This window comes from Adiantum capillus-veneris, chromosome 7, assembly GCF_014529385.1.
Source record: "Adiantum capillus-veneris isolate H3 chromosome 7, ASM1452938v2, whole genome shotgun sequence".
NCBI classification, from domain to species: domain Eukaryota; kingdom Viridiplantae; phylum Streptophyta; class Polypodiopsida; order Polypodiales; family Pteridaceae; genus Adiantum; species Adiantum capillus-veneris.
Genome location: NC_140937.1, coordinates 141451470 through 141475282, shown reverse-complemented (window position 1 = coordinate 141475282; position 23813 = coordinate 141451470). Strand labels below are relative to the sequence as shown.

The 23813-nt window shown below is 44.2% G+C and overlaps 1 protein-coding gene across 2 annotated transcripts in view; it reads left to right on the top strand.

Annotated features, from left to right (window-relative positions):
- The first annotated feature begins 349 nt into the window (after positions 1 to 349).
- The window catches only part of LOC147454717 (S-adenosyl-L-methionine-dependent methyltransferases superfamily protein), a 45580-nt gene continuing 22116 nt past the window's right edge, over positions 350 to 23813 (top strand). Inside the window, exon 1 of one of the 2 annotated variants that reach the window (XM_086516577.1) lies at positions 350 to 1728. In XM_086516577.1, coding sequence (XP_086372703.1) covers positions 866 to 1728 — 863 coding nt within the window. In that variant the 5' untranslated portion in view covers positions 350 to 865. The remainder of the gene's footprint in view (positions 1729 to 23813) is intronic. The other variant, XM_086516576.1, reaches the window with a different exon arrangement.

Below are 23813 nucleotides of genomic sequence, written 5' to 3'. Positions count from 1 at the left end.
AAATAAAAGAATCCATTGCCAAATTAAAACCAAAAAAAATATGAATATTTTCATAGCAAAATGTAAGTCTAATAAACATAAGATATAATAAGAGTAATTTTTTTTAATAATTCTCACATTTTGTGGGAAGCTTATATGTAATGAAAAATTTTAAAAGCTTTAAATGAAAAGATCATTATCATCAAGGGATCAAACTCCTATGAATAAATGTTTAATTCTTTGTTCTCTAAAACTCTTTTTTTAAACATCCCAAAAAAAAAGCGAATGCAAACAGCGGTACAGAATAGCTTTTAAAAGAGTTATTCACAAAGACTTTTAAGGTCCCTTAAGGACACTCGTCTCACAATGAAAATTGGACGACCTTCACCTTGGGCACTAAGGCCAACACCCTTGACCCTTGGGGTACTAAGGCCAACACCAGTAGGTACTACAACAGGGGCTCAAAAGGCTTCAGTCTTTTACATTTCACGTTCAAGACCGAGGCACAGTAGAAGTACAGATCCAAGGGAGATGATGAACTACCCTACCCCTCAGCGAAATGGCAGAGCAGCTTCAGAGAAGTAGTCACAACAAGGTGCTTGTTTAGTTACTTCCTCTTTGGATGCTGGCTTGAAATTGAAAGCTTATCAGATTAACAGGGGCTCACGTAGTGGTACTTGATTGATGATAAACTGTTGGATCATGCTTGCAAAAAGCACAGCCATCGTTATGTCAGAATGATACTTGATTGATGTCAATTGTTGGATCCAACTTGCATCTGCAGAGGAAAAGTGCAGCCATATTTTTGTCAAAATGATACTTGATTGATGTCAAGTGTAGGATCTTACTTGCATCTCTGAATAAGCGCAGCCATATTTGTATCAGAATGATGCATGAAGCTGATTCTCGTATTACCCCGGACATCGAAAAGAAATTTGTGCATGGGGTTTACGACGCAATTGCACCTCATTTTAGTTCCACACGGTTTGCCAAGTGGCCTAAAGTTGCCAGCTTTCTGGAGTCCTTACTACCAGGCTCTCTAATCATTGATGCTGGTTGTGGGAATGGTAAATATTTGGGACTTAATCCACGGTGCTTTTTTTTGGGCTGTGATTTAAGCTCTCCTCTTGTTTCAATATGCTCTGAGAGGGGCAATGAGGTCCTTGTGGCAGATACTTTATGCTTGCCATATAGGAATGAATCTTTTGATGCGGCCATATCTATTGCGGTGCTGCATCACCTTAGTACTGAAGAACGGCGCAAGAAAGCTATTGAAGAACTTGCCAGAGTCATAGTAAGAGGAGGCAAAATACTTATCACTGTTTGGGCAGTCGAGCAAGAAGATAAGACCCTGCTGTCTAAATGGACCCCTCTCATGTCAAAGTATTCAGAGGAATGGGTTGGTGCGGGGATAAAATCCAAGAGCAGCAAGCAGCTAGCAGCCCCCTTGCAATCTATAGAGGAACAAAAAACTCTGAATGTTGCCTCAGATAGTGACGACATGGTGAAAATGATTAGGAGAGTCAGCTTTGAACATGATTCAAAACAAGTGAGTGTGCAGCTAACAGCGTGTAACTCTGTAGAACAACAGGATTATTTTGTCCCATGGCATTTGCCCTTTCATCGGGCTGAAATAGCAGGAGCTTCTGCAGGGGCCGTAGCCAGTGGGCTTGCAAGGAAGGATGATAAGAAAGCTGCAATCGTCTACGACAGATACTACCACGTTTTTGCTGAGGGTGAGCTTGAAAGGTAAGAAATCCTTTTTTTTTTAAATTCTTATGTGCCAGTGGATGATACAATCGATGAGGTTAATCTTCTTGTTTGGCTTGTTGCTAAGCCCTACCTTGTATGTTTGGAAAATCAGTCTGTTCGGATGCTTAGAAGTCTCCATGCTACATTCTTGTAGATGTAACTTTTATCATCCTGTGAGACCCTGTTTTGGATAACTTTGTTGAGAAATAAGGAAGCTGAACACTTTGCCTTGACGATGTGTTCTTATAGAGCACGACAAAATACAAGCTGCCTTAGGTTTTGGATAGCACGGCAGCGCAAAATTTGGAAAATCCGTATAGTCCTATGACGTCACGCCACATCAGCAAGTCAGCGCATTTTACGGAAATCTCCTTCAGGGTTTAAGCTTCTGTCTTTTAGGGTTTCGGGCCCCATGGACGGTGCTTCATCCATTCAGTTTCTCTGGCGTTTGTTTGACCACATGCCACGTCATCACTTTGTGACATCTTCTCCTCCAGTATGCCTTCATCTGTTAACACAGGTGCCTAAGCTTCTTTGAAGACTTGCCTCCAGGTGGACTTGACCGCCGGTCTACTGATCACCGCTACCTCGGGGCAGTTCCCTTGCAAAGTGACCAATTCTGTGGCATTTGTAACAGGCATTGGGGAAGGAGGCAAACGCCAGCTCTTACGAAAATGCGCCAAAATCTCCCATATTGAGGTCCACATATTTGGGAATAGGTTTGCTCATGTTCCACAATATACACACCTTGACATCCAATAATCCTATGTAACTTAGGGATAAACAACACTCGACCCATCGTGGAAGCAATGATAGGAACATGATCATGCAACCAAATAGGAAAGCTCTTGAGCATGACCCACACAGGGCAAAAAGCAATCATCTCCTCATTCGGGCATAACTCTGGTGTCCATGGCATGGCGTAAGCGAAATAGGACGCCCCCTAGACCCTTCCTCTCATAACTAGATCCTGAACTGATTGCTCAAAGGTGCACATGGCCACATAAATACCTTTACCCACAATGGTAAATTGACTGATCTCATTTCGATTGTTAAGAGCCGTGGTCGCCCACTCCCATAAGCCTTGAGTTGTCATCCGACGGCCCATGAAATACAAAACTGTAGATTTGGCACAGCAAGGCTCCAAGCCTTGTAAGGCCAACCTCGGATTGAAGTCAACCTTCGTAACAAAGCCATCCTGGTCCTTGTTCATACTGAGCACAACTGTCCCATGGAGCATCTCCCTGGTCATAGTGCGCATTTCGAAAGAAGAGGGCTTCAAAATTTTCCCATGCCCGCTAGTATTAGAGCTGCTATCACAAGCTCGTTTTCTGCCCTTTGAATTGAAGACAAAGTTCGTCTCCAGCATCGAGGAGGAATCTGACTCCAAGACTTGCTGTTCAGCCCCAATCAACCCAGAATTCCTCCTCGTCAGCACTCTCTGCGATCCAATATCCCCCATCATGGCATCCATAGCTTGGGCCATGTCTAGAGGAAAGCTAGTGCACCCCTCCCCTAAGCCATGGAAGACATAACCTAACGTAGACCTTCAATTGTCCACATTCTCTGCATATTGTGCATTCGTTGATGGATACTATGTTGCATGCAACTCATAAGCACTCTCCCCTCTCCGAAAGCCTCTACTTGAAGCTTATGCATAGTGTACAACGTGTGAGTGTGACACCTCTAATGTGGTCTTTTGTATATGTTACTTGTGTCTTTTGTCAAAGTCCAAAAAACTTGTGTTCGAGTAAGCTTGTCATGTCCATTTGGATTCAAGAAGGATGGCCATATTTCTAGCACTGATAAGATGGGAGAAGAAGCATAAGACAACATTTGGCACTTGCAAATTGAAGCTTCATGTTATGGGTTATCTTAGAGTTCAAGATGATCACGGACAGGTGTCACGAGACGGTCACCACGTGCCAACAGAAAAGAACAGAATGAACTGCCCCAAGCCTTGGCGCCCCTTTTGGTATTTCTTTATATTGCTTGAACTCAGTTTAATGCCGGTACTCCACCCTCTGCACCTTCGAATTGAAGCGTGCCAGAGAATGAGCCCTCTGCACATATTTAAAGGCCCTTGGCCTTGAAAAGCAGTTACATGAAAAGCTGTCAAACTCAAAAGCAACTTGCCTCAAAAGCACTAGCGCCAAAAGTTGCTAGCGCGTTTTGTGGAAATCCGTACATCTGCCACGTCAGCAAGTCAACACAAATTGTGGACGTCCGTAGAGCTGCCACGTCTGTCACAAAACGGGAGCATACACGAGCACTTAGAAAATCTGAAAATGATAATACTTTGCAAACATGAGAGAAGGGAGAAGATCGACACAGTATTGGGGACCAGAAGATGGGCTGGTCCCCCCCCCCCCCCCGTTAAGAGTATTTTTTTATTCAGGGAGAGTTCTTATACAAGCACGAGAACCCGAGGAAACCCCTCCGTTCTGTAATCTTAGACCCGAAGGTCGTGCTTTCCCATAAAGGGCTTGGGCACAAGTCCGTTCCTTCCCGTAAGGGACTTAGGCGCGAAGCCGTACTTTCCCTTAAGGGACTTAGGCGTGAAGCCGTACTTCCCGTTAAGGGCCTTCCCGTAAGACGGGAGATTCCTGCAAAACAAACCACACTAAGCAACAATTCTCAATGCGTATCAACACCTTATACCTGTCGCTCCTTGCTCGGAGAATCGACCCCCGTACTCAGTCGTCACGCGAGCACTTGCAATTTCCGTCACCAGCCTCTACTCTAGAATCCCAGCGCTAGCACTTCTTGCTGCTTCCGGCATGTTCAAAACTGGAACGATGGCTTACCCTTTTATAGGGTCTGGCACCCGGCGGGAATAGAGGCCCAAAAAGCAGAGCTTGGCGCTCCTAGAGAGAGGAGAGAGAGAGATCGCAATTTCAGCCCCCTGCGTTAGCTTTTAGCGCTGGCTTTTTTTTGAGAGCCTTGCTTGCTTTATTTTATTAATAAAAGGGCTGGTCACTTAAAAGTGACTGGCCACTTTATAAAATAAAGTGTGAACCTGTTCAAACTTTAAAAACTCACTCAGTTAGTGAAAACAATGCTACACAAACACATTCCAGGCGTCCTCGTGTAACAAACTTGGACACTCCAAGTCAAGAATCAACCGCGACAGCACCAAATAACCACTTCAAAACAATTCACAGATCACAATAGATTTGCACTGGCCCGGCGGAGTTCCGTGCCTAGAGATATTGGCCCCAAAGACTGGCGCCCCTTTCGGTATTTCTTTTTGTATTAATCAATCATCAAAGTACAAGAAAGCGGTTAGGGTTTCACTCTCAGACTCTGCGTCCAGATGCTCTGAGAAGTGAGGCCCTCACCACTAATTTAAAGGTTACAAGGGATGCCCAAAAGCAGAGCCCCAAAAGCTTTTAAAATCAAAAGCATCAGTTCTCTCTCTCTCTTAGAGAGTCTTTTCTCTTTTTTTTTATAAAAAAAAAAGCAAAAGCAAAATTCGCGTCGCTCATCATTTTCCAATTTTTTTTTTTTTTTTTATAATAAATAATCCGCCTCCGCGATTTCCGGAATTTAGGGTTTTTGGCAAAAATTAGGGTTTGCAGGAATTTTAGGGTTTCTGGCAGAAATTAGGGTTTCTGTTGTCCGCCACGTCATCACTTTGTGAAATACCCCCCTCTTGAAAGCATTGTAATCGACCGCGATTACGCCTGCAAAACCGACAAAAGCCATAAACCGTCTTAGCAGACACTGACTGTTAGTACCTACGTACTAGGAACACACATCTAGCACATGTACAAAATCGACAGTCACATCACACGACATCACAGGACATCACCAGACATCACAGGACATCACATGACATTCAACATTCATTCGGATCTTAGACCATGATTTATCGGCAATGTAGCTAGCAATCACATCTAGGTCCAATCGGGACCTCATCGATGTCCGATTGACTAACCCCTATTGCAACCATGTCTATTCGAGATCAATCAGACCAAAATGCTGCAGTCATTTCGGCTATCAGTTCCTGCACTCACAAGAAGTCAAGAACAAATCAGTATCCATGGTAGGAAAAAATTCACTTTTCTTTGCATTAATCACTAGCGTGTGATCTCGTAATGCCTAAAAGACTTGAAGCAGATGATCTCTGTGTTCTGCCTCATTCTTCGAGAAAACAATGATGTCGTCAAAGAAAGTGCCAACAAATAGCCTGTACTCTCGAAAAATCCTGTCCATCATCCGGTTAAATGTCGCAGGAGCATTGGTTAAGCCAAAAGGCATCTCCAAAAACTCAAATAACCCAAAAGTCGTCCGAAAAGCTGTCTTGTAGACATCTCCTGGCGCTATCCTGATCTGATGATATCCACTCTTCAAGTCAATCCTGCTAAAGCACGAGGATCCCTGTAACCTGTCGAGTATATCATCGATCCTAGGAATCGGAAATCTGTTCTTGATGGTGATTTCGTTGAGAGTGCTATAATCGATGCACATTCTCCAAGATCTGTCTTTCTTCAAAACCAACAACACTGGAGAGCAATACGGTGAAGTACTAAGCTGGACAAGACCCTTTTCCAAGAGGTCTTTCACTGAGTTCATAATCTTTTCATTCTGTACTCGGCTCACACGATAAGGTGGCCGATTCGGTGGTGTGCTTCCAGATATCAGATCAATGGTATGATCTTCAGGCCCTCTCAAAAGCAATCGGCATGAGCGTGGAGAAAAAAATCTTGGCGTTCTTTTCTTCAGGTCAAAACATATTCAACCTTTATCCATCGTTCAGTTCTCCCAAAAGAATGAGTAAGAAAACTGAAGTTCATCAAGTACAATCTCTAAGCCCTTCATTTATCAAAGTCGCTTTCTCGGCCCGGTAGTCAACCACGGCGTAGTTCTTGTGGTACCAAGGGATCCCGAGTAGAACGTCACTCACGTGCCCTGAACACCCCTGTCATTGCAAACGAAGTTTGCCAATGCTCGGTGTAATGGCAACATCCCATCCGGGTGCCAGTCGAACTACCTCCGCCAGTGGCGTCAGTCTGTCGGGCGCAGTTCCAAATCGAGCCGCCAATTCCAAGTGAAAAGAAGTTGGCCTTGGCTCCTTCAAAAGAGCTTCTTGATCCTTCACTTTGCCCCAAAAAAAAAACGGCAAAGTTTGTACTTTCATTCATTTGATTCGGTGCAAGTCCCACGCCATGTGGTACCAGTTCTGCTTTTCTATCTGCCTTTTCTGCCACATTCCTCAGCTGCTCTCGAACTCTCAGACCTGTCGTCGTCTTTATCATTCTGTTCTTTCTGTGCCTTATCAGGGCACTTTGCGGAAATATGTCCATGTTTCCCGCATCCAAAGCACTTCCCCTCTCTGATGAAGCGAGCTCTCTCCTCAGGAGTAAGCTTGGGTCGTGCATCCTTTTTTTTCTCTGGGTTGCTCTTTTTCATTCTACTTTCATTCCCAGAAGTCTGTTCGGCTCGTTGTGTCATGGCCTCATCTGTGGGGTAGGTCAGACTGCCAGAGTGAATGGCAAAGCCCCGCTTCGCATGACTCATCAACTCTTGAATAGAAGCTGACTTCTGTTCCAAGCAGTGATTTCGGATCTCTGTAGGTAGACCCAAGGTAAACTGCTCAATCTGTTCTCTGAATGAGATCTTCTTGAATGAAGAGGCGGGTAGAAAAGAGCTCCAGAATCTTTCACAATAAGAATTCACTGTATCGCTCTTGGTCATCCGGAGATGGTTCCAAGCAGCTCGTATATCTCGCTCAAACTCTTGAGTAAACCAAGAAGAAATAAAAAGCCTCTTGAATTTCAGCCATGTAACTGGCACAGTCTTGCTTAATAGAAGCGTGGACTACCAAGTACGAGCATTCCCCTTAAAGTAAGAGGCAGCTCTCCGAATCTTGGAGTGCTCTGAATAGCGTCCTCTGGCGAAAGCGATGTCAAAGACACAGCCTTCGAAGCATCTGAGTCTCCTGAAAAGTATCAAACTTGATCGAGTGGCCACCTTCCTTAAACTCTCGGACTTTCTTGCTGTTATCTTCGAGAAAGTCATACTGGTTGGCTTTGTAAAAATTCTTCTTGTTCGCATAAAACTTTCCGTCATCGGAATCTGAGCTGTCTGTAGACGAGTCCTCAGTAGAACTGTCAGTCTCTGGGCGAGATGTAGCCTTCTTTGCCTTTTTCTTGCCCGTTCCGAAGCTTTGTGTCTTGCTTCGCTTTTTGCTTTTTTTCTGTCTTCTTCGCTCTAATCCGAGGAGCTAGAAGAACTGTCAGAAGAAGAAGAAGAAGAACTGGGTACTCCTTCAAATCGAACACGCTTCTTCCGTTTCTTTGCTTTGTCGAATGTCGACTGACGACCCAAATATCCCGGGAAGTCAGTATCTTTGTTCTGCTTTTTGCCGTGCTTTTTGCCTTTCTTTTGCACGTCGAAAAGCTGAGCAATCCGTGCATCAACCACGTTCTCCAGTTCCTTCTCCGTATATTTCTTGGAGGCAGAAGGTTTCTTGAGAGCGGGTTTCGGGAGTGGTGTTGTGGTTCTCTGCCACTCCATCTGTAGCTCTTTCAAAGAAGTCTGGTTCATATATTTTGCCATCTTCGGGTCCTTGGCAAAATTGAGCATCATCATTGTTGCATCGCTGATCAACTGGCGACGCTCTATCTCTCGCCGCTCCGCCTAAGTAGGCCAAGGCGGGCCATACTCTCTGTCTGAATCTTCGTTGTGATCCCAGCCCGCATCTCCAGATGCAGAGGGAGTCGACTGATCATTGCCTGAAGCCATAGGTGCCGCGGAAAAAAAAATAAAATTCGGGGATCGGATTTCCCGTAGAAGAGAAATCGGCCGTGCTCTGATACCACTGTAACAAACTTGGACACTCCAAGTCAAGAATCAACCGCGACAGCACCAAATAACCACTTCAAAACAATTCACAGATCACAATAGATTTGCACTGGCCCGGCGGAGTTCCGTGCCTAGAGATATTGGCCCCAAAGACTGGCGCCCCTTTCGGTATTTCTTTTTGTATTAATCAATCATCAAAGTACAAGAGAGCGGTTAGGGTTTCACTCTCAGACTCTGCGTCCAGATGCTCTGAGAAGTGAGGCCCTCACCACTAATTTAAAGGTTACAAGGGATGCCCAAAAGCAGAGCCCCAAAAGCTTTTAAAATCAAAAGCATCAGTTCTCTCTCTCTCTTAGAGAGTCTTTTCTCTTTTTTTTTATAAAAAAAAAAGCAAAAGCAAAATTCGCGTCGCTCATCATTTTCCATTTTTTTTTTTTTTTTTTTTTAATAATAATCCGCCTCCGCGATTTCCGGAATTTAGGGTTTTTGGCAAAAATTAGGGTTTGCAGGAATTTTAGGGTTTCTGGCAGAAATTAGGGTTTCTGTTGTCCGCCACGTCATCACTTTGTGACACCTCGGGTGCAGGATACGACACAGATGCAATGCAGACACAGACTCCTCGCGGGAAAGCATCTGCCCTCTCGCGACTGTTCCTGCTTTTCGTAAAAAGCTTCATTGAACCCATCTTTATTCTTGTGCTTGCGTTCTTACGCGTATTTTCTTACTCAGTTCGGATTTCCTCCTTAGCCTACGGGATGCCCCCTTATACTGATGCACCCGTCACCCATCATGTGACGCATCAAGGGCACTCGTAACCCGGCCCTTTCCACCGAACTTACGGAAACTCCTTCGGGATGTTTACCGTCACCCATCAAATGACACATCAAAGTTTGTCCGTTCTTGATGGCAGTTCCTGTAGCTACAATCTTTTAACAGTTCTTAGTGCACATAATAAAATATCCTAAAAAAGAGATTTATCATTAAAAATAAGAAAATAGTCCAATTAGCAACATCCCTCTGGCTTCTAAACAGTTAACCTCAACTGTAGTGCTTGGACATATACCTCCAGTATCTCGGGATAAGCTGCTAATTCCTCCTGCGTCATCCACTGAGCATCTAGATTCGAATAGTTCTTAAACTTAACCAAATACTTCCATGTTATCTTTCCGGATTTGAGAGACCGCTCCTGATGACTTACTATCTGCTCCGGTTGGAGTATTTCTTTTGTTTCCTCAACCTCAGGAGGTTTCTCAGCACTAGGCTGGCTTGGAGGCGGTCCCACATACGGCCGGAGTAAACTGACATGGAAAGCATTATGGATCTTCCAATTAGGCGGTAGCTCTAATCGGAAAGTGACATCATTCACTCGCTCAGTGATCTTAAACGGCCCATAATAACGGGTAGAAAGTTTTACCACTTTCCCCTTATGAGACGCTTGTTTCTTAAGTCTTGCCTTCTCAAACTTGAGTAAGACTAACTGTTCGATTGTTAAGTCTAGATTCCTTCTGTGCTTGTCTGCAGCTTTCTTATGCTTTTCCTGAGAGCGTAGAATAGCTCTCCTAACATGCCCGTAGGCTGTGTCCAAATCCTGGACAAATTCATTTGTTGCAAAGATCTTATCCTTAGTTAAAAGGATCGGTGGAAGCAAAGGCTTACCATAGAGAATCTCAAAAGGTGCTTTCCCTGTCGATGAGTGTATGGTATTGTTATACGCATACTCGACAAGAGACAAATATTTCTCCCAATCAGATTGCCGGTCTGACACATAAGCTTTTAACATATCCAATACTGTGGAATTGGTTATCTCACTTTGCCCGCCCGTTTGAGGATGGTAGGCAGATGAAAAATTCAGCTTCGTACCAAGATTATCCATCAAGGCACGCCAAAAAATTTCTTGCCATGCGAGGATCTCGATCACTTACAATAGACTTAGGCATTCCATGATGCTTAAAGATCTGTGCTATGAAGACCTTAGCCATATGATATGCTTTGATCGTTTTCTTGACTGGTATAAAGTGTGCTTGCTTGCTAAACCTGTCCACAATGGTCTAGATTGCGTCATTTCCAATCTGAGTTCTAGGGAGGTCCATGATGAAGTCCATGGCAATACTTTCCCAAGGTTCATTAGGCACAGGCAAAGGTTGTAGCAACCCAGGCATCTTATGCCGATCATACTTCACTTTTTGGCAAACCAAGCATTCCCTGACATACTTATCAATGTCTGCTTTAAGGCTAGGCCAAAAGAAATATCTTTCCATTGCTAAGGTCGTAGGGAGAATACCCCGATGACCCGCATAAGGCGAAGCGTGTGCTTTATCCATGATCTTTTTTCTTAATGTTTCCGCCACACATATGGCCTGATGGTGGTAGAGATAACCGTCCCGAATGGAATAGGGAAACTCATTCTCTCCACGATGTAGCTTTCCCCAAATGGTGGATAAGTCTGGATCATTCGGATACAAATCCGGTAGTGCTTCTAATTCTTGGTGATACACCGAAGTGATAGCGTTCACCCTTGGCCGCCTAGACAATGCGTCCGCGACCACATTCTTACTCCCAGCCGTGTGAAGGATCTGGAAGTGAAACATAGACAAAAAGTTTGCCCATCTCATCTGCTTCTCAGATAGTTTCCTTTGCGTAAGAAAATACTGCAAACTCTGGTGATCAGTCTTGATCACAAAATCCGCTCCTAGTAGATAGTGCTTCCAGTTGGATAAGGCGTGAATCACAGCCGTGAGTTCCTTTTCGTAGATTGATGCATGCAACTCTGCATCCCTAAGCCGTCTGCTTTCATAAGCCACTGCATGGCCTTCTTGGTTTAACACTGCTTCGATGCAATCGCGTGAAGCATCGCAGTGAACCTCAAATTGTTTCCTTAAGTCGGGCACTATCAAAATAGGTCCATGGCTTAGCAAGTACTTGGGCCGATCAAAAGCTCCTTGTTGTCTCGATCCCCATCTGAAAGGAATCTTCTTCTTTGTCAAATCATGAAGTGGTCCTGCTACATGAGCAAATCCTCGGACAAACCTTCGATAATATGAACATAATCCCAGAAAGCTACGTACATCATGTACCGTAGTGGGAATAGGCCAATCTTCCACCACTCGGATCTTGGCAGGATCCATACTCACTTGATTGTGAGATACTATATGGCCGAGATAGTGTATCTCTGAGAGAAAGAACTCGCTCTTCTTTGCATTCACATGCAACTCATGCTTTCGCAATTCTTGAAACACTAAGTCCAAGTGCTTCCGATGTTCCTCTTCTGACTTAGAGAAGATGAGTATGTCGTCAAAGAATTCTCCCGTAAAAGCTCGATACGGGCTGAAAATGTGGTCCATCATGCGATTGAACGTCGCAGGAGCATTGGTCAAGCCGAAAGGCATTACCAAAAATTCATATAGTCCAAAGGTTGTGCGGAAAGCAGTCTTATGGACATCCTCAGGGCGATCCGTATCTGGTGATACCCACTCTTTAAGTCTATGCGACTAAAGACACTTGCACCTTGTAACTTATCAAGTATATCATCAATCCGAGGGATCGGAAAGCGATTCTTGACCGTGATCTTGTTTAAAGACCTATAGTCTATGCACATTCGAAACGTGCCATCTTTCTTCTGCACCAGTAGAACTGGAGAGCAGTAGGGTGAAGCACTTGGCCGAACTAACCCTTTCTCTAGAAGCTCATTGACTTGCTTCAAAATTTCCTCTTGTTGAGCAAGACTCACCCGATAAGGGGGTTGATTGGGAGGCGAGCTACCCGGTATGAGATCTATGTGGTGATCTTCCGGGCGTACCGGAGGGAGTTCATCATGAAGTGTTTCCGTGAAACAATCTTTGTACTTTTCAATAAATTGAAGACGCTTAATTTCCAGACTAGAGAGAGAGTCTCTACTAGTTTTATCCTTCTCACGTGCAAAAATCAAGTAAGCAGAAACACACTTCTTCATTTCTTTCTTAATGGAGATATGGCTTACAATTGGGAACTGCCAATCTCCTGCATCAGCATGAATCTTTATTTTCTTACCCCCATGATCAAAAGTGAGGGTCTTTTCCACATAATCGGGAATAGGTGTCATGTGGAAATGCCATGGCATGCCCAAGATAATATCACATCCCTCGATGGGTGCCATCAAAAATGATTCGCGGTCCTTGTACTCGCCAATCCGAAGATTGAGCTGTCCTTGCACGGGAGTTGCATTGGTTGTCAACCCCTCGAATGCCGATCCGGATGTAACCGGTGTGCCAAGCTGAGCCGGTGTGAGGCACAAACGTTCCGCAGTATCCAGGGAGATGAAGTTATCCGTGGATCCTGGATCATAAAGAATCAGTACTCGCTGGTTGTTCAAAGACCCCCAACCCTTCAGAAGTTGACGCTTCCCTTTCTCCATTTCTGTGTTTCCTTGAACATCTGGAATTGAGTTCGAGCTTGGCGGTTCGGGTTCCTTCCTTGCTTTCTCTTGCCTTGTAGAGGCTTGTTCTTGCCGTTGCTGCTTTAGCGGGCAATCCGGTTTCATATGTCCTTTCTCGCCACAGTAGAAGCATCTTCCTTTCTCTCTGAAAGTTTGAAGTTGAGTAGGAGAAAGATACTTAGTTCGCTTGCCAGTGCCCTCTGGCTTCTTAGAATGATCATCGTCCCTAGATGGAGGACGTTTTCTTCCTTGGCTCCCTTGGTCATCGTAGACCCCTCTTTGTCTTGCTCGGTAAGTGCTATGCTCCATCTTTCTGGGCGTCCCAGTTGAGTGCAAATCCTCAGCAATGATTGCTGACTCCATCATCCTCTGAAGAGTATCATGCGGATACACCTTCATACTCTTTCGAAGCTGCCATTGGAGACCCGCTTCGAACTTTCGTTTCTTTTCCTCGTCGGCAATCTTCATGAAGGGAGTGACCTTCAGAAGAACCGACCAATACTTGTCCACATAAGTCGTTACTCTTTCATGTTCCTTCTGGGCAAGCAAGTCCCATTCCTTCCGTATGTCCTGCTCGAAGTCGGGTGGAAGAAATTGTTCATAAAATTCAGATTTGAAGCTCTCCCAAGTTCTGGCCTGAGAACCTTCCAGAATCTTGGCTAACCACCAATTACTTGCCGTTTCCTTGAGGTGCATCCCCACATGGCGTAATTTGGATCTTTCTGTGAAGTGCCCATTGGTAAAGGCGACTTCAAACTGCCTGATGAAGGACAGTGCTTTGGAGATGTCTCTCCGTCCGTTGTAGGTTTCGAACTTGATGTCCTTGTCGCCCGATTTGAAGACTCTCATGCGATGTTGAGACTTGCGACCATGCTTCTTGAATCGAGGCTTATCTTTAGGTTGATGTAGGGTAGTGGCAGTAGTAGCGGCTTCCTTCTTCTGACGAGATGATCGAGAAGTAAAAGTATAATCAGCAGAGTAGGATGGAGATGAGATAGAGATGTCCTTGCTCTCGTCTAGCTGCGAGAGCGCTTTTTCCTGGCCTTTTCGTGAAATAGGCCGTTCATTCTGATCCGAAGATCCTTTGTGCACCTCGGCACGTTCTTCTTCTCTTGCCTCCTGTGGTCTCACGCCAACAATGTTGTCTGGATGCTTGGCTGCATCAGTTCTGTCACAAAAATACGGAAGCGTAAACTGACGTTTAATTGCACTTCAAATACTCAAGAGAATTAGAGGGAGCGAGAAAACTTGACACTTCATTGGGGACCAGAAGATGGGCTGGTCCCCCCCCACAAAGAGAATATCTTTATTACTAAGGGAGAATCTTTACAAGCACAGGAACGGGGCATACGCCCGTCCTCTATTCTTTCTTCTGTTCTGTTCCGACTACTGACTGAGAAAGTGTTTCCACTTTCTTACTGCTTAGGGGATTTCCCCTCTTCTGCGAGACTGGTTGGAAGCTCTCGAAAAGAGAGTCTATCTTCCGAAACAGCTCATCGGAAGCTCTCACAGAGGAGAGTCCATCTTCCGTTATGTGTTGCCTTCATGCTCATTCCTTCATGCATCGAACACAAAAGAGAAACAAGCAAAATGCACACGCACAAGCTTGCTGTAATTTTCTGCACATAACCTGAAATTCTTACCTGTGCACACCCCTACGCCGAAACAGAGGTCTTCTTCGCGATGGAATCGCGCCAAACTTGATGTAGACTTAGGATAAGGAGAGAGAAGAGAATTTCTATGGCTGATCTGCTGAAAACAGCCCTAATCTAGGTGATTAGGGGCTGAAAACAGAGAATTACAGCAGCCGCACTCTGCTAAGAGAGCGTCTACGGCAGCTTCTCGCGATGAAACTTCACCAGAAGGTGTCTATGACTGTGAGATCCCTTGTTCTTGACAATGGGAGCACAAGGCTACCACATATGTCGCAAGGGGCTGCTCTCAAGCTTCAATGGAGGGCTCCACCGCGTAGAGCACGCTCACATTAGGGGGGGTAGATGCACTGCCAGCCCTGAAAATGGGGGAAGGGGGCTCCTAAATAACCATTAGGGAGAGGGGGCGCTAGGAAGAGAGAGAGGGTGAGAGTGAGAGTGAGAGAGTTAGTTTGCATTGGTAAGTGTGCCACTTGGCACACTTTAAAAACTTAAAAACCATTCAACTTTTGACTTTAAAAACTTCTAGCTCATTAATTAAAAAAAATGTGCAACTAACTAACAACTGCTACCAATGATTCTTTTATGAGAACACCAAAGGTCTGCCGGCGCAATGCCGCACGGGCACTGCACCCCTTTACCTGTTCACACTTGTCCGGCCGCCCGCCCGGGCACGGACCGTTAAATTTAATTTCACGAAACTTTCCCTAAGGCTTTATTAGCCTTAGGGTCACTGTTCTAAGGACCCCATCTCATTCATGTGCTTGTACTGACGCGCGTATTTTTCTGAGCCTAAAATCTGAGGCTACTGCTTACCCCTTTCTGAAGACCCGATTTCCCAATCACTAGGGCTTCAGGGTAATTTCTGCTAAGGTCCCTGTGAGGTGTTCCAGCCCGCATTTAGGCTCACCTGAGGCCTTAGAACTGCTAGGTCTATTCTGGTGTGCACACAACTAATTAGATAATTCTTTTCTCGTAAATAAATTAATTATTTACAAAGTCTGACTTAGTTACATCCCTCTTGGTTCTAAACAGTTGACCTCAACTGTAGAGCGTCAACATAACTGTGCAAGATGTCAGGGTAGTCCTTGAGATCGGACTCAGTCATCCACTTTGCATCTAAAGGAGTGTAATTCTTGAACTTGACTAAATACTTTCGATGTAGACTCCCCGACTTGAGTTGTCTCTCCGAGTGGTGTATTATCTGTTCAGGTTGAAGGATTTCCTCAGTCTCTTCGACTTCTGGAGGATCTTCTTGTACGGGCGCCACTGGAGGAGGTCCAACATATGGTTGGAGGAGACTGACATGAAAAGCATTATGGATTCGCCAATTATAAGGTAAATCCAATCTGAAAGTCACATCATTGACTTTATCTGTAATTTTGAAAGGGCCGTAAAATCTATGGGAAAGTTTGACAACTTTCCCTTTGCCGACCCGCTTTTTCAATCTAGCTTTTTCAAACCGAAGCAGGACATATTGTCCTTTTTCAAGATTGAGATTCCTTCTGTGCTTGTTTGCTTTTCTCTTCTGTTGCTCTTGAGTTCGAAGAATCGCTTGCTTTACTTGTTGATGGGCAATATCAATATTGCGCACAAATTCATCTGCGGCGAAGATGTTTTCTTTGGTCACCATAATAGGAAGTAAGAGTGGCTTCCCATAAATAATTTCGAAAGGGGCTTTACCAGTTGAGGAATGTATGGTATTATTATACGCAAACTCAACTATTGGTAAGTACTGTTCCCATTCGGATTGTCGTTCCGAAACATAGCACTTGAGGAGATCTAAAACAGTGGCATTAGCGATTTCGCTTTGACCATCTGTTTGAGGATGATAAGCTGATGAAAAATCAAGCTTAGTTCCCAAGTTTTCAAACAATGCCTGCCAAAATAGACTAGTCATGCGGGAATCTCTATCGCTGACAATAGTCTTTGGCAATCCATGGTGTTTAAAAATCTGAGCTAGAAATATTCTAGCCATGTGATCAGCTTTGATCGTCTTCTTTACTGGAAGAAAATGGGCTTGCTTACTGAATCTGTCTACGATAGTCCAGATTGCATCATTTCCATTCTTGGATCGAGGAAGATCCGTAATAAAATCCATGGCAATACTTTCCCATGGCATGTTAGGCACAGGGAGCGGCTGAAGCTTGCCATAAACTTTATGTCTGTCATATTTCACTTTTTGGCATACTAAACACTCACGTACATGTTTTTCAATGTCCGCACGGAGTGTTGGCCAAAAGAAATACCTTTCGAGGGCACTAGTGGTGGAAGCAATTCCCCGATGCCCGACATAAGGAGAATTATATGCTTCATCCATCACCTTTTGTCGTAAGGGCTGAGCTATGCATATTGCTTGTTGACGATAGAGTGTATTATCCCTGATAGAATAAGGTGGCTTTGAATGACCAGCTTGAAGATCTGCCCAAATTGTGGCGAAATCTGGATCTTGAGGATACATCTCGCTGAGAGATTCTAGTTCCTCATGATAAATTGTTGTTAGTGCATTGATCTTTGGACGCCTGGAGAGAGCATCTGCAGCTGCATTCTTTGTTCCAGAAGTGTGTAAAATCTGAAAATGAAACATTGAAAGAAAGTTGGCCCATCTCATCTGCTTTTCTGATAACTTTCTCTGTGTGAGAAAGTAGCGAAGACTTTGATGATCTGTCTTGATAATAAAATCAGCTCCTAATAGATAGTGTTTCCAAATGGAAAGAGCATGAATTACTGCCAGTAGCTCTTTTTCGTATATGGAGGCATGCAACTCTGCATCTTTAAGGCGCCGACTTTCATAGGCTATCGCGTGACCCTCTTGGTTCAGAACTGCTCCTACACAATCTCCAGATGCATCGCAGTATACCTCGAAAGGTTTGCGAAGATCAGGGACGGTGAGAACAGGTCCGTGACTGAGTAGATACTTAAGCTTTTCGAAAGCTTGTTTTTGTCCAAACCCCCAATGGAATGGAATCCGCTTCTTTGTCAGGTCATGTAGGGGACCTGCTATCGCGGCAAAAGCTCGAATGAAACGCCGATAATAAGAACAGAGGCCAAGGAAACTTCGTACATCATGTACTGTAGTTGGCGTAGGCCATTCTACAACTGCTTGAATCTTATCAGGGGCCATTCTCACCTGGTTGTGAGATACTATATGGCCCAAATAGTGGATTTCTTTTAGAAAGAACTCACTCTTCTTAGCATTCACAAATAATTTGTGTTTGCGTAATTCTTCAAACACTAAGGCGAGATGCTTATAGTGTTCGTCTTCCGTCTCTGAGAAGATTAAGACGTCATCAAAGAAAACGCCTGTAAAGCTTCTATATGAGTGGAAGATTCTATCCATCATTCTGTTGAATGTAGCTGGTGCATTAGTGAGTCCAAAAGGCATCACTAAGAATTCATACAACCCGAAGGTTGTTCTAAATGAAGTCTTATGCACATCCTGAGGAGCTATGCGGATTTGATGATAACCGCTCTTCAAGTCTATACGACTAAAGACACTGGCTCCTTGTAACTTATCAAGAATGTCGTCAATCCGAGGGATTGGAAATCGATTCTTGATTGTGATCTTGTTTAGAGATCTATAGTCTATGCACATGCGGAATGTGCCATCCTTTTTCTGTACTAGCAAGACAGGTGAACAATATGGAGAAGTACTAGGCCTTATTAAGCCCTTCTCCAAAAGTTCGTTAACCTGCTTGAGAATTTCCTCTTGCTGCATTAGACTAACTCGATAAGGGGGCTGATTTGGAGGAGAACTTCCTGGGATCAAATCAATGGTATGATCCTCAGGTCGCGAAGGTGGGAGTTCATTTGGAAGTTCATCTGCAAAACAATCTTTATATCTTTCTATTAACTTAAGTCTTTTTTGCTCTAAAGAGGAAGAAAGTTGTGAAACAGACACATCTCTCTCTCTTGCAAAAATCAAGTACGCTGAAACACACTTTTTCATTTCTTTCTTGATGGCAATGTGGTTGGCGATAGGAATAAGCCAATCACCTGCATCTGCAAGTACAAGATACTCCTTTCCTTTATGAGCAAAAGATAAGGTTTTTTGAACATAGTCAGGAATGGGATGCATCTTGTAGTGCCAAGGCATTCCCAAGATAACATCGCATCCTTCAAGTGAAGCTAGTAAGAAAGACTCTTGATCCTTGTAGCCGTCGACCTTTAGATTCAACTTCCCTATGATTGGAGTAGAGTTTGAGTTCTGCCCTTTGAAAGCAGATTGCGCTTGAATAGAGACTCCCAAACGATTGGGCTGCAAGTTCAGGTCGTCAGCTAGCTTGGTAGAGATGAAGTTGTCTGTGCTACCAGGGTCAAACAAAATAAGAGCCCGCTGGTTGTTGATACTACCCCATGCTTTGAGAAGAGCTCTTTCTTTTCCATCCTTGGTTGTATTTCCCTGTACATCTGGGACTGCATTGGAAGAGGGTGGTTGTGGAGGTTTGGTAGGACAGTCACCCTTCATATGACCAACTTGTCCGCACTTGAAGCATCTTCCTTCACTAATGTATGTTCGCAACTCAGCAGGAGAGAGATATCTCCCTTTCTTGGGCTGATTTGGCTTTGCTTCTGCTTCGGAGGCGGTTCTTTTCTTCTTTTGAGAAGGAGTAGAAGAGGTAGGCTGCTCATGGAGAGCCTTCTGCTTAGCATGGTAAGTGCTTTGCTCCATCTTCCTGGGAGTACCCTTGTCATGTATTCCATCAGCTATGCGGGCTGATTCCATAAGTATCTGCAAGTTACCTCGAGGGTAAAGCTTCATAGCCTTTTGCAAGGCTTCATGCAAACCTGCTTCAAACTTGCGCATCTTCTCCGAATCGTCAATCTTCTTGAATGGAGTGACTTTCAAGAGAACGTCCCAAAACCTATCCACATAGCGTGGAACGGTTTCGTTCTCTGACTGTGAAAGTCGATCCCATTCTTTCTTTACCTCTTCCTCATAGTCTGGAGGAAGGAACTGTGCGTAGAACTCCTTCTTGAAAGCGGTCCAATCTTGGGGTTTGCGATCTTCCAGGATAAGGGTTAACCACCAATTGCTGGCAGTGCCTTTCAGGTACAAACTAACATGGCGAAGCTTGGATCTTTCTTTAAAATTCCCTTCAGCAAATGCAACTTCAAATTGGCGGATGAAAGCCAAAGCTTTGTCATTATCACGCCGTCCATTGTAGGTGTCGAATTTCACATCTTTATCTCCCGACTTGAATGTTTACTAGAGGAACGACATGAACCGGTAAGGTAAGTATTGAATTATTGAATTTCTGTTTAATTTAATTTTAAAGTTCTCTTTTGAGAAAGAACCAGCTCAACTCAAGAGAAGACTCTGCCGCCAGATAATGCAAGAGATCGCGAGACTACAAAGCACGGAAGTCGCTTTTCCCACACAAGAGCGACATGTATCTATTGTGGATTCGACATACGAATTGTTGTCGCGTGTTTGCGTGTATTTTTGCAGGTACTTTATCGCGAACGAGAAGCGAGAAGGCTTCGGCCTATGCTTGGGAATTCCGGGAACGGAATTCGGAAATTGTCTGCGGAGTCTCGACTCCAAGTACAAACGGAAAAAGGATTGAGAGCTTGTCTCTCGGATTTCCCTTACGGGAAGGAACGACCATCGAGTTAGAGAATTAGAACGGAGGGGTTTTCTCCGGTTCTTGTGCTTGTAAAAAGATTCTCCCTAATAAAGAATTCTCTTTAAGCGGGGGACCAGCCCATCTTCTGGTCCCCAGTACTGTGTCGATCTTCTTACTCTCTCTATTTATTTCTCTCTATATCCTCTGGCTTCAGTATTAAGTGATAAATTCTATTTATCCACGTATATTTTATATTGTTATGCGCTCCCGTTTGTGACATTATTTATACACTCTAGCCCTTCCAAAAGCAGTGTACATGAAAAGCTTCAAGTCTAAAGGCATCTGGTGTTGGAATTAGGGTTGCAGAGAAACACACACAGCTTGGAGAAGACGAAGGAAGCTCAAGGCACACAATAGAGAGTGTGTTACTTAGTGTGCAATGGAAAGATAGGTAGCCCTAGAGTGATGGGCGTATATACAATGCACGGGGGAAAAAACCTCCTAAAGAGGGAAAAAATGCCCCGGCGGTCCTAGTGTGTTCACACACATCACTACCACATGTATATGGTAACAAATCCCCCTTGGAGTGATGCGGTGAACGAGAGCTGGCACATGAGTAAAGGGAAGTGCCATGCCCTGAGGACAGGATCAGTCCACAAAGGGGAGTAAGCCCAAAGCTTTGCGGAAAGCTTCAAGCTTCTCACGAGACAATGCCTTTGTGAAAAGATCTGCAAGGTTGTCCTGTGTTGGCACATAAGCCAAGATGATCTCTCCTGCTGAGAGCCTCTCCCTGACATAGTGGTAATGCACCTCAATGTGCTTTGTGCGAGCATGAAAAACTGGGTTCCTCGCAACTGCCAATGTGCTTTGACTGTCAGTGTAGATAGTGTTGGCAGTGTCCTGTCCAACACCCAAATCAGCCATAAGGCGTCTGAGCCATACACACTCAACTGTAGCTGTGAAGACTGCCTTGTACTCAGCCTCACAACTCGAAGTGGCCACAGTAGGTTGCTTCTTGCTCAACCATGATATACATGAACTGCCAAGCATGAAACAAAAACCACTTGTGGACACTCGCGTGTCAAAACAACCAGCCCAATCTGAGTCCGAAAAAGCATGTAAGTCTGGCGGCAATGATCCACCCTTGGGATAAAACAAGCCAAGATGTAAAGTGGCACTAAGGTAGCGGAAAATCCTCTTGACAGCCTGCCAATGCTTAGACCCTGGGCTATGCATAAATCTGCTGACCTGTGAGACTGCAAACTAAATATCCGGCCTCGTGTTGCATACATAAATGAGGCAGCCAACAGCAGTTTGGTAAAGAGTGACATCAGCAGGATCACCAGCATCATGTAGACTCAACTTCAAACCTGTTTCCATGGGAGTGGCAATAGGTTTGCAATCCTCAAGTCCAAACTTACATAGCAATGTCTCTATGTAACTTTTTTGACACAAGGCAATACCACCATCACACCTGCTTAAACTGTATACCTAAATAATGATGCAACAACCCCAAATCTTTCATCTTGAAAGCAGCATTTAAATCAGCCTTAAATTCAGCAATATGTCTCTCATTTGGTCCAGTGATCAGTAAATCATCAACATAAAGAACCACAATGAGAAGTACATCACCCTCACGCTTTACATACAATGTGCTTTCTGTTGGACTATTACGAAAGCCTTGTTTGACCAAAGGAGTGTCAGCTTTCTCATACAAAGCACGAGGAGATTGCTTCAACCCATACAAAGCCTTGTTACATTTGCACACTTTGTCCTCTTGTCCTTTTATGACAAAACCGCGAGGCAGCGTTACATAAACTTCCACAAATATGTCACGATTCAAGAAAGCAGTAACAATGTCTGATTGATGTACATCCCAACCAAAATGAGCTGCCAATGCACATAGAAAACGCACAGTAGTCATACGACAAGTGGGAGCAAAAGTCTCTTCATAATCTATGCCTTTTTGCTGTGCATAACCCTTTGCAACAAGTCGAGCCTTATGGCGATTGATCTCACCATCTGGCTTGCGTTTCAACTTGTAAACCCACTTCGTACCAATGGCCTTTTTGCCAGGAGGCAAATCACATAAAGTCCATGTGTCATTTTCTATAAGTGCATCATATTCTGATTGCATGGCAACCATCCAATTTGCTGAATTTTGTGCTTCATCAAAAGTCAGAGGCTCCTCAACATCATGTAAGCTAGACACAGCCAAAGCATAACAATCTGATGCATAAGCTGCATGGCGAGAGCTTGAACGAGTACGACTAGACAAAGATGCATCCAATTTACTGTCACGCAAAGTATGCACCAGCCATTTTGGCATACCTCTAGCCTGCTCATTTTCAGCCCTTTCCTCATCAAGTACATCATGTACATCTACATTAGTAATAGGCTGATCTAGAACATTTTCACAAACCCCCATAGGCTATACATTTGCCTCATTGGAACTTACATTCGTATTTCCACCACTGAAAAGAGGCAACAAAGTGTCATAAATGTCCTGTGAGCTTACATTACTGTCTCTCGTACATGACAGCAAGGGCTGAACAGAATCTTCCACAAACACTACATCCCGAGAAACCAGAATATGTTTTGTTTGCGGATGATACAACCTGTAACCTTTGCTTTCAGCACTATAACCAAGCCTTATCAACCAATTTTCTGCGCTGCACTTGTGGCACCAAAGCATATGCCAAATAGCCAAAAACACGCATGTGCTCAATAGAAGGTTTTCTATCCTGCCATGCTTCATATGGAGTAATAGACTGCAAAGCTTTCGTAGGACACCTGTTAAGTACATAAGTGGCACACATAATGGCCTCAAGCCAAAAAGAATGCGGCAAAGCTTGACTTTTGACCATACATCGTGCCATTTCCGTCAGTGACCTGTTTTTCCTCTCAGCAACACCATTTTGTTGAGGTGTATAAGGCACTGTACATTGGTGTTTTATCCCACGACTAGCCAGAAATGCATTAAATTCATGAGACATATACTCCCCCCCTCGATCGGAACGGAGGGTGCCCATAGTACATTTCGAGACATTTTCAGCCATAGCCAGAAATTGTTTGAAGCACATAAAAACTTCGGACTTCGCTTTAAGCGGAAATACCCATGCATGCCTGGAGTAATCATCAATGAAAGTCACGAAGTACAGGTAATTGCTCAAGGATGGAGTTTGCATGGGCCCACAAACATCACTATGCACAAGTTGCAACCTGCATGTGGCCCGAACTAAACCATCCTTTGGAAACTTAGAACGCTGCATCTTACCCAAAATACAGCCTTCACAAACATGTTTGACAAGTGCTTCAAGAGGCGGCAAAGAAGCAACCATATCAGATTTCTGCAAACGCAGCAAACTGGCAAAATTCAGATGACCAAAACGTGCATGCCAAAGTTTTGCATCTGAAATAGCCCTTGAATCTGCAACAGCATTTGCAAAGTTTTATCCACGCTTGTCATACAAAGTGAGCTTATACAGCCCACGGCACAAAAGGCCAGATGCAACAATTTCATCACCAAAACTGAGATCATGAACTGTACATCTGTCATCCACAAATTTGACTACAAGTCCAAGTCTAGCAAGTGCGGATACAGACAAGAGATTCTTCTTGATCCCAGGTACGTAAAGT